At 41.2% G+C, this 11,845-nt stretch overlaps 1 protein-coding gene across 1 annotated transcript; it reads left to right on the top strand.

The window, feature by feature from the left end:
• Positions 1-1,818: 1,818 nt before the first annotated feature.
• On the top strand, positions 1,819-5,700 carry FAM200C (family with sequence similarity 200 member C). Its single transcript, XM_068981364.1, has 2 exons — positions 1,819-1,860; positions 3,867-5,700. The coding sequence occupies exon 2, from the start codon at positions 3,916-3,918 to the stop codon at positions 5,698-5,700; it is 1,785 nt and encodes a 594-aa protein (XP_068837465.1). The 5' UTR covers positions 1,819-1,860; positions 3,867-3,915.
• Positions 5,701-11,845: the final 6,145 nt, after the last annotated feature.

Here is an 11,845-nt window from a genome sequence, read left to right as displayed (position 1 = left end):
CATCTAATTCACCCACACGCTCTAATTAAGGGGAAGATGGGGGCAACCAGCATGGGCAAGAGGACACAAGTTCATCCTCTACCATTTTATCTTAACAGAATTTACAGCTTGTCTCACTTGCCTGGATGTTTAATTTGGAAATAGAATTAACTTCTTTTCTTCCTCCTTGGTTCCACAAAGAAAATGGTTAATTACTGGAGCTTCATAATCGCCAAGATCAAAGCCTGACAATATAAATTTTTATTTCTAGTGCTCTGAATGTTAAAAAGTAGAACTATGTGGGTTTACAGTGCTTTTCGTCCCTGAAATTCTACGATGCATCTCCTCTGCAGACACAATATGCAGAAAATTCCCAGCTCCACATACACAACCTGAAAAAAGAACCAGCGCGCGTGCTCCTTTCCTGGAGGCCGGGGAAGGGGCGGGGGCGGGGGCGGGGGCGGGGGTGGGGGGGGCGGTGCGAGTTGGGGGGGTGTGCGTGTGGGGGACGCTAACCGTTTGCCGGTGCGCCTGCGTGCGAGGATTCGCCTCGCCCTGTCTGCGGGCGGGAAGGCTCCAGGAGAACCCGGATGGAGCCCGGCGCGGTAGGAGCGGGGGATGCTGCGGGCGCAGCTATCACACCGCGCCCCGCAGGGTCCTGCTCCGGGGTTGCACCCGAGAAGCCGCCGCCTAGACTGGTTCCAGCTCCCGGAGGCTGAGCCCTAGCCTGAGCGGAGAGGGAAGTGGAGCCTGAAACGGGCGCCTAAAAGAAGCCCGAGCATCCCTTGGGCCTGCGCCTGCGTCTCGGAGCCGTCGGCTGGAGACCGAGCAGCCTTCTTTCCGCGCCACCGGCGTGCTTAGCTTGCCCGGGCAGCTTTCTAAATGCTCCGTCCTTTATAATACACCAAGCCTTACCAGTTACGAGCCCAGGTCGTTTACATGCACGCTCATAATTAAACCTCCCAACAACCCTGTAAGGTAGGTACTATTGTCATCCGCAATTGAGGGACTGAAGCTTGGACAGGTCCCAGCCTCTAAGTGACAAAGCCAGCATCCCAGGCGTTTGCCTCTGGAGCATTTGCATTGCATTCCCTTAGCTTCTGTCCTGGCTTTTGCTTTTCATAACGTAAAGATAGTGAATCTTCAGTCCTCTGCCTCCCTGGATACCTGCACCTACCATGGACTGGCATAGACAGAGGCCAAGTAGAAGTTTGATTGTGTTTGGTTTGGTGTTTAAGGTTTACTGCCGCACTTTGGTGGTGTCACTGCTGACAGATGTTTTAGCCTTTCCCGGGTATTTCTGTTATATGAATGTTTACTTGTAACTGACTGACTTTTCTCTCACTTGTGATACTGTTTCATATCTACCCTTCATAAACTTGCAAAACGTTTTACTCTGTTGCATCCGTTCTTTCATTCTGCATCTTTAGATGGCTTTCAGCAAATTCTCAAAAATCTTTCTGAAAAGTAATTATGTCTATCTTAGTAAGTAAGCGTTTTTGTTTATTTTACTGTTTATTATGGGAAATTTCCAGCATACATAGAGTGAGTATGGTGTAATGATGTGTGTCCATCATCCAGCCAACTCAAGACCAGTCCTGTTCTAGTTCCACCCCCGTTGTGTGTGTATGCTGAAGTACTGTATTTCAGAGAGCCCAGACATCATTCCACCAGTAAATAATTAAGTCCGTGTTTCTAATGATGAAGACTTTTTAAAAACTCAACCATACCATTATCACACTGTTTCGGTTAATAATAATTCCTTAATAAGATGATGCTTTCTTTAATGTTTACATATTTTAGGGTATTGTGATTGCTAAATACCACAAAGGAACAAGTGAGAATCGCGAGATTCTATAACACAAGAAAGCCTCTTGGGCGGTAAGTTCATCTTTGAGGATCTTAAAACTTCTTGCTACCTAGTCTCCCTTTTTGAGGGGGAGGGAGAACAATTTTTCTAAAAATTCTCTTTTTCCAAACAGGTAAATCTTCAATCAAAATATATGTGAGTAGCATAGAATGGATAGGAATATACTCAACTCATCCCATAATTTCTAGTTGGAAGTCATTAGAAATAAACATGAAGTAAAGAAAATCATTTGAAGTAAAGCTTTCTCCTTCGCTTTCTCTGTACCCCCAAAATATACATAACAATGTACAGAAAGATAAGCATTTTTTTATGTTCATCTCATAATTCTGTTATCAGTTAGGAGAGGTTCTAAACACAGTCTGCCCATGGTCTCCTCACTTGACAAAAGAAAGCTTAAGATCAACTCTAAATTGTCTTTATTGACTGGCAGACATCTTTCAATTTTAAACTGGTCAATAGCAACCATATGGTAGATCAACTTGCTAGTTACATAGAAGTACATTTTACAACTAGTTATTCTTGGCAGAGCCTCTAGCAAGCTAGGGCTTTAAGTAAATATTCTTGGCTGGCTTACTGTGAGTTTTTTATGGCTAAAGTGGGTATTTGGATTTCAGTGTACCCCTGTTACATTATTTCAGCCACATTCTGTGGCACAGAACTTTGGGAATCATTTATATGGGAGATAGAATTGTTTTCTAAGGTATATTTGAGCCTACATGTGGATTATACCATTACTCATTGCTCAGGAGGGAGAAAGAGGAAAAAAGAAAACATCTTTCTTTTTCGGTCCCTCAGCTTTCATAGGAAGTTGTCATCAACTCAGAAAAGGTAAATGGGTGTTAAAGCATTTAGTGTTTACTTAGCAACCTAGAATATCTATAAGGCTAGGAACTGGCCTGGGGATGTGTTCATTCCTCTAAATCTGTCTGTGTACTTGGATATGTATCAGAATCACCTGGACAACTTTATTTTAGATTCTCTTGTCCTGCTTCTGGAAAATGATGATGTATTAGTTCTGAGGTGGTACAGGGACATGTTTTCTTTCAGAAGTGCTCCCAGTGATTGTGATAGGCACTCTCGTTAAGAGATTCCTATTCTGGGTACTATTCAGAAAAATTATCTAAAACACTTTATTTAGAGTACATATTTGGGGCTCCTACTCCAGAGCGAGGGGATCAGAATATCTGAGTGTAGGGTCTAAGAATATGTATTTTAGCAAGAGACTTAGATGATTCCTCCATTTATTTACTAGAGAATACCTGCCTTCTACATCCTTTCCTACTATAATTAAGGCTTTTCTTCTATGAGAGAACTTTTTCTGAAATTTCAATAACAAGAATAGTTGTGTTTCTCCTGAGCCACTTGTTTTGCTTTTTTTATATGACAGTATGAATCACGGACTGATGGTGCATATCCTGCTTCTGTGTCAAAGGTGGCTTAGTCAGACCTGTTTGAAATTCTCTGCTTAGGTTGGAGTCAAAGCCAGTCAAGGATCAAATAGTTTTATAGACTATTTGATTTAAATCCTTATATATTAGAAAGAACTAGCCAGCATGTCAGAATCTGCCCTTAGAGTATTTAGTGAAGACTTCCTTCTCCATTCACTAGTTCATAACTGGGGGGTGTGCATGCATCTCTGGCATAGGATGGAAGGAAGGGATGGCAGTGAGATGCCTTTTCTGGGGATACAAAATGTACCAGATTTGTTTGGAATATACATCATTGAAAACAAAGTAAGCCATAACTGCAGCTCACCAATAGAGAACTTACAGGGTATTCACAATTTGCATAAGCCCTAATCTCTCATATATAACTTGCTGGCAAGGTGTTTGTTCCAGGACTTTAGCTGTGAGTTTGCTCAATTTAAGTTGTCATATTGTCATGGCTTACTTTGAACTGACATGTTACAGGATATTTCTTGACGTGTACACAGATGACAGGATGGCATGAGAAGTGGCTTTGTTTTCATTCAGTTAGCCACTGGTTTTTAATGTCTGGATTATATTTTACTTCCAAGCAAAAATCTTCAACATCTGTGGAATACTGCGTGAGAAGTGTGGGGTGCCATGTCGAAGAAACGCAAATGGGACGATGACTATGTTCGTTACTGGTTCACCTGTATGACAGAGCTTGATGGAACTCAGCGCCCACAGTGTGTATTGTGTAACTCGGTATTTTCAAATGCTGACCTCCGACCGTCAAAACTGTCTGACCATTTTAACAGACAGCATGGTGGTATAGGTGGGCACGATCTCAGTAGCCTGAAACATGTGCCAACACCAGCTGATCAGAGTGAAACCCTGAAAACATTTGGAGTTGCATCTCAGGAAGATGCCTTACTACAGGCATCATATCAGTTTGCATATTTATGTGCCAAGGAGAAGAATCCTCATACAGTAGCTGAAAAATTAGTGAAACCTTGTGCACTGGAAATAGCACAAATAGTTTTGGGACCAGATGCACAAAGGAAGCTTCAGCAGGTACCCTTATCAGATGATGTGATCCATTCTAGAATTGATGAAATGAGCCAGGATATCTTACAGCAAGTTCTAGAAGATATCAAAGCCAGTCCTCTTAAAGTGGGTATTCAGCTTGCGGAGACAACAGACATGGATGACTGCAGTCAGCTGATGGCATTTGTGCGATACATAAGAGAGAGAGAGATTGTAGAAGAATTCCTGTTCTGTGAACCACTGCAGTTAACAATGAAGGGGAAAGATGTGTTTAACCTGTTCAGAGACTTCTTTTTAAAACATAAGATAGCGCTTGATGTATGCGGCTCTGTTTGTACTGACGGTGCCTCTACTATGCTAGGAGAAAATTCAGAGTTTGTTTGCTGTGTGAAAAAAGAGGTACCTCATATCGTGATCACACATTGTTTGCTGAACCCTCATACACTTGTCACAAAGACATTGCCTACAAAACTGAGGGATGCTCTTTTTACTGTGGTGAGGGTAATAAATTTTATCAAAGGGCGAGCTCCAAATCATCGCCTGTTTCAGGCTTTTTTTGAAGAAATTGGAATAGAGTATAGTGTTCTCCTTTTCCATACTGAAATGAGGTGGCTTTCCCGAGGCCAGATACTTACTCATATTTTTGAAATGCATGAAGAAATAAATCAGTTTCTTCACCACCAAAGCAGCAATTTAGTTGATGGCTTTGAAAACAAAGAGTTTAAAATTCACCTTGCGTACCTTGCAGATTTATTCAAACACCTAAATGAACTTAGTGCATCTATGCAAAGGACTGGAATGAACACAGTATCCGCTAGAGAAAAGTTGTCTGCCTTTGTTAGGAAGTTTCCATTTTGGCTAAAGCGGATTGAGAAAAGAAATTTTACCAACTTTCCTTTTCTTGAAGAAATTGTTGTTTCCGATAATGAAGCTTTATGCATCGCAGCTGAAATAACACGGCACCTGCAACAGCTGAGCATCTTCTTCCATGGCTACTTCTCTGTTGGAGATCTTGATGAGGCAAGTAAATGGATACTGGATCCATTTCTCTTTAATCTGGACTTTGTCGATGATGGATATTTAGTGAAAAATGATCTTGCTGAATTACGAGCTAGTGGCCAAATCCTAATGGAATTTGAGACAATGAAGCTTGAGGACTTCTGGTGTGCTCAATTCACAGTGTTTCCCAGCCTGGCAAAGACAGCGCTAGAAATCCTTATACCATTTGCAACTACATACCTTTGTGAGTTGGGATTTTCATCACTTTTGCATTTTAAAACAAAGTCCAGAAGCTGCTTGAATATGAGTGATGACATCCGTGTGGCTATTTCAAAAAAAGTTCCTCGTTTCTCAGATATCATTGAACAAAAACTACAGCTCCAGCAGAAGTCACTGTAAAATAACAAACTTTTTGTATATAATTTTTAACATATTCTTAAGTCCATTGTAAAATTAAGCTATAATTCTCTCTTTAATATTTACGATATACCAAATCCTATGTTTTAGAAAGTTTAGCATTTTTAACTTTTGATTTTCTTGTGAGACGTGAAAATATGTTTTGCGAATAAGAGCACAAGCAGCAGAAAAGATTAAGTGCTACTAATACATAGGATTCTTCTAAGTATCTGTTTAACCTTTTGATGTGATACATATAAAAAAGGCACCCAAGCACTGGAATATCCAAGCTACTTGGTATAATAGGCTATGAATAGAGCCAAGAGAAAAAGAGAAGACCTCCCAGAACACACATTAAAAGTCAAAGGCAAAGGATGAAATGACATACTGAGTCCTCCCATGTCCTTGAGGGTTGTTTTAGGGAGGTAATGTTATCAGAAGAGGATTTTAAAATGTTATAGTGAAAGAAAGGATGATCCTAGTTAATTTAAGGTTTATTTTTAAATGTATTATTTGGAGTTAGTCCCAATGTCCATTCCTCTGGTTCTATGCTTTAAATTCCATGACACTAATAAACATCCTGATATCTTGGTAGTCACTCCTTGTCTTCTTTTAAGTTACATCTAGACTCCCAAGTCATTGCGGCAGCTAAAGAGGAGATCCTAGAGCTCTGTTCAAGAGATTTCTAATTTAACTGGCCTGGGCCAAGGAGCTTCATTCTCAACCAGCTTTCCAGACAGTTCTGATGGATTCTTTGGCCCTGTCACCTCATCTTATTTTTCCTACACTTAGTTTTCCTTTGCCCCAGTTTCTTCACTTATTTTATACCTTATGCTATATGTATTTTTCTAAGATTAAAACTTTTGAATGGATCAAAATATAAATAACAGAGAAATATTGGACCAAATATCTGGGCACCTGATGACCCAGCCAAGTCAACATGTAAAATTAACCACCACAGCTACTATCAACAATCCCTGTGGGTCAAAACATTCTGATTTCCATTTTGTCTCTTCTGTGCTCGAAGTGCATCCACCTTATCCCTCATGACTGAACACTGCCACGTGGCCCTCGCTACTCCAGGATCCTGTCAACCCCACCAAAATCCATGAACTCATCTCAGTGGCAGCACCTTCTACCAGCCCACAGAGAACAGCCACCACAGAGATTTCTGAGGATATCGGTGATCTCCTCACTAATGTATTGCTCAGTATCTCAGGGAAGGGGTGTGCTCTGGGCCCTCTTGAACTATATAGCACTGGGGGTAGTGGGTGAGGGAAGTTTGAAGGTCATACATACAAGTTCACCAACATTTCTGTCTCCCCAAGTCTCTGAATTCCTTTCTCTTCATTGTGCCAGGGAACTTCTGGGATCTCAAACTCATTATATGTAGGTCACTGTTCAGTCCAAGTTCTCCAAGCTTAAGTCCAAGCTAACATATTAAGTCCAGAATCCCTGATAAGTATTCCCATATCAGTGCATTTGGCCTGTTATATCCTGCCTTTTTTGGTCTAATGCTCCTAGAATCCCATCCCCACATCTATTCACCAGGTTTCTGCCTATATAAATTAGAAAAATCTTGTAGTTCTTTTGGATTATACACTCTTCGCTCCAGGTTCAGACTTTGTACTTGTTGCCTTGGAATGTGCTGGATCTGACCCTAGTTATGGGTCTAGTGGCAGCGAAGACCAGTAAGGTAGGTCTTGAAGAGTATAGGTATCTCCTTCAGTCACCTGTCTCGGTGACGGTATTCCAGGGACTTCAAGCAAAGGGAGCCTAATCTCAGACACAGAAGGGGAAGGCTCAGAGTGACTTAGGGGTTAAGATTCTCAGTTTCATCTGAGTCCACCTGGACGTCCTCATTCCAAGTCCGGAGGACACTTGCCCAATCCTCATCCTGACTTTCACTGTGGGACATCAGCTGTGAACTCAATCTACATTAAATTCTGCAACCTTCACAATGAAATCCTGTGTCTGAGTTAGTAACTCTGATGGATCTAAGATACCTTTAGGGGCTGTCATAGACCCTTTCTAGTTCTCTGACTGGGACTTGAGCTGAGATGTTAAAGGGCTGAGTGTGTTTTCTTTCTGTAAGCACTCCAGAGCACTCAGAAGGAGGCATCTCACCCCACAGTCCTTGTAGTCATCGTTATTCCCAGCAGCCACTTGGGTCCCCCAAGGTGCTTGTTGAGTCTGGCTCAACAAGCCAGGGTTTCCTGAAAGCACAGTACGGTGAAAGAATGAGAAAGACACAAGAATTGAAAGCAAGGATCAGGGGACCAACACTGCTCCAAGATGAAGATGCCCAAACTGATCAAGTCAGCTTTATTAGGTTTTCAGGCAGGAAAGTACATGCAGAGGAGAACGTGCTCTCAGAAGCATATAGAGCCATATGGCTGTTAAAGATAGGCTAGGACTGTAACATAAAGATTAACTAAGAAAGATTTACTTTAACTAACAATTTAGGTTGCTGTCTAAATAACAAATCTCCAGATACAAAAAATATTTGACTCAAAGACTCCAGGTCATGAAACAGTCTGATGGCTTCCCACCTCCAGGCATGCATCCTGCTTTCAAGATGTTTTTCTGTTCCCTCTGGACTTAATCCAAGAGTCATATGTCTTGACGTACCTGGTCAGCAAGACTGACAGTGCTTTTGCATGCCTTTCCTGGGGTCTGCTTTTTCTTCCTTGTACTTGCTTCCTACATCTCCCCCTTTTTGTTTTTCAGCAAGCAAAGAATTGTAAAAAAGGCTAATTGTTGTTGGTGATGTTGTTGGTGATGTCATCTCGCTGTTCTCCAGACTACACAGAAGCAAAAGAAAACAATTAAAATTATAGCAGAGGTTAACATAATTCAATATCCATAGACCTTGTTCTGTTTAAGAGGATTTAGAGAGGATATACCATTAACAATAGTATCAACTAAATTAGATCCAGAAATTATATCCAACTTTTTATTAAAGGTTTTTAATATATCATATTGTAGATCTTGAATATCTAGAGAAATATTTTCTTGATTTAATAAATGTTGCTTGATTTTGTCCCAATTAAACCTTGACTGACTGTATTTATGTGCTGTAAGACAAAAAGAGGTGTAATTCCAATCACATTTTAATCTTAACTGCTTTTGTAAACTAACCAGTTGATCTCCCAATAGTATTACTGTCTGTTGGAGATCAGCCACCTGAGAAGCTAATTTTCCATCTATTTTTTGTTGAGTGGACCGTAAAATGTCAGCATCCTTATGCCATTCTTGTACAAACTGTACTTGAACAGACTGATGTAAAGCTACTCCAGCCACCGCAGCAGTGGTAGTGATAGCCACAATACCTAAAATAGCAGCTATAAGCATTCCAATGAATCTTTTGGCACATTTTAAACCTTTAATAACTTCTTCTATGGCATACAGTGTAGGACTTTCTTGCCAAGATTCTTTGTAAATCTACTGGTATCCAAATGTCCACTCTAGTTTTAAGAATACTCTGTAAGCTGTCACTGGATGGGATAGTATTATTTAAACGTGTAAAAGGAACACTGTAAACAATTTATAAGTCCAGTAATTTTATCATAATTAGCTGGACCAACCATGAATGCAAAAGGAAGTCTAACAGAAGCTTGGATATTATGAGTAGAGTTTTTTGTAGAAGTAAAAGTTGTTTTAGGATCATTTAAAATATATTCGGTATATCAACCATTCCATGTCTCAGGAGTTTTCAAAGCCATAGGTATTTTCCAGATCTCATTATGAATAGGATGGTGAACTAGATGCGGAAAGGGAGGGGCAAATCATATCCCATTAGAAACCAAAGATTCATTACCAAATGTACTAAGAGTCCCATTAAAAAGCAGAGACATTACTTGCCAACAAAGGTCCGTCTAGTCAAGGCTATGGTTTTTCCAGTAGTCATGTATGGATGTGAGAGTTGGACTATAAAGAAAGTTGAGCACTGAAGAACTGATGCATTTGAACTGTGGTGTTGGAGAAGACTCTTGAGAGTCCCTTGGACTGCAAGGAGAGACAACCAGTCCATCCTAAAGGAAATCAGTCCTGAATGTTCATTGGAAGGACTGATGCTAAAGCTGAAACTCCAATACTTTGGGCACCTGTTGCAAAGAGCTGACTCATTTGAAAGGACCCTGATGCTGGGAAAGATTGAAGGCAGGAGGAGAAGGGGACAACAGAGGATGAGATGGTTGGATGGCATCACTGACTCAATGGACATGAGTTTGAGTAAATTCTGGGAGTTGGTGATGGACAGGGAGGCCTGGCGTGCTGCAGTCCACGGGGTCGCAAAGAGTTGGACACAACAGTGACTGAACTGAACTGAACTGAACTGGAGAGTCCCTTGGTATATCCAAGGACTGGGAATATTGGTGTCTTTTAATTTTGGAGTCCCTCTGGGTCCCCAATCAATTATGGGACCTTCAGTAGTATTGATCAATAGATGGCCTTCTGCTCCTTTACAATTATTCCATTGTATCCAATCTTCTATCCCATGTCCTATCCTCATAATACATTCTGGAATATTGGGAGGACTATAATGTATTATGTTATTTTCCTTTTCTAAAAATGTGAGAGCGGTTACAAGGAAAAAGGAATTCTTATCATCTTTAGTAGATTTAACAAGGAGCTATCCCACGTTGAAGGTCAGGAACGGTGGCGGTAAGGAGATACCCCTCATCCAAGGTAAGGAGCAGCGGCTGTGCTTTGCTGGAGCTGCCGTGAAGAGATATCCCCACATCCAAGGTAAGAGAAACCCAAGTAAGATGGTAGGTGTTGCAAGAGGGTATCAGAGGGCAGAGACACTGAAACCATACTCACAGAAAACTAGTCAATCTAATCACACTAGGACCACAGCCTTGTCTAACTCAATGAAACCAAGCCATGCCTGCGGGGCAACCCAAGACGGACGGGTCATGGTGGAGAGGCCTGACAGAATGTGGTCCACTGGAGAAGGGAATGGCAAGCCACTTCAGTATTCTTGCCTTGAGAACCCTATGAACAGTATGAAAAGGCAATATGATAGGACACCAAAAGAGGAACTCCCCAGGTCATTAAGTACCCAGTATGCTACTGGAGATCAGAGGAGAAATAACTACAGAAAGAAAGAAGGGATGGAGCCAAAGCAAAAACAATACCCAGTTGTGGATGTGACTGGTGATAGAACAAGATCCAATGCTGTAAAGAGAAATATTGCATAGGAACCTGGAATGTCAGGTCCATGAATCAAGGCAAATTGAAAGTGGTCAAACGAGATGGCAAGGGTGAAGGTCGACATTCTAGGAATCAGCGAACTAAAATGGACTGGAATGGGTGAATTTAACTCAGATGACCATTATATCTACTACTGTGGGCAGGAATCCCTCAGAAGAAATGGAGTAGCCATCATGGTCAGCAAAAGAGTCTGAAATGCAGTACTTGGATGCAGTCTCAAAAATGACAGAATGATCTCTGTTCGTCTCCAAGGCAAACCATTCAATATCACAGTTATCCAAGTCTATGCCCCAACCAGTAATGCTGAAGAAGCTGAAGTTGAACGGTTTTATGAAGACCTACAAGACCTTTTAGAACAGCCAAAAGATGTCCTTTTCATTATAGGGGACTGAATGCAAAAGTAGGAAGTCAAGAAACACCTGGAGTAACAGGCAAATTTGGCCTTGGAATACGGAATGAAGCAGGGCAAAGACTAATAGAGTTTTGCCAAGAGATGGCACTGGTCATAGCAAACACCCTCTTCCAACAACACAAGAGAAGACTCTACACATGGACATCACCAGATAGTCAACACCGAAATCAGATTGATTATATTCTATGCAGCCAAAGATGGAGAAGCTCTATACAGTCAACAAAAACAAGACCAGGAGCTGACTGTGGCTCAGATCATGAACTCCTTATTGCCAAATTCAGATTTAAATTGAAGAAAGTAGGGAAAACCGCTAGACCATTCAGGTATGACCTAAATCAAATCCCTTATGATTATACAGTGGAAGTGAGAAATAGATTTAAGGGCCTAGATCTGATAGATAGAGTGCCTGATGAACTATGGAATGAAGTTCGTGACATTGTGCAGGAGACAGGGATCAAGACCATCCCCATGGAAAAGAAATTCAAAAAAGCAAAATGGCTGTCTGGAGAGGCCTTACAA

Source organism: Capricornis sumatraensis, chromosome 9 (genome assembly GCF_032405125.1).
Source record: "Capricornis sumatraensis isolate serow.1 chromosome 9, serow.2, whole genome shotgun sequence".
NCBI classification, from domain to species: domain Eukaryota; kingdom Metazoa; phylum Chordata; class Mammalia; order Artiodactyla; family Bovidae; genus Capricornis; species Capricornis sumatraensis.
The sequence above is the reverse complement of the archived record's forward strand: the minus strand, read 5'-3'. Positions and strand labels throughout refer to the sequence as shown.

Coding starts and splice junctions, on each gene's coding strand:
- FAM200C (XM_068981364.1), top strand. CDS start 3,916: ATGTCGAAGAAACGCAAATGGGACGATGACTATGTTCGTTACTGGTTC.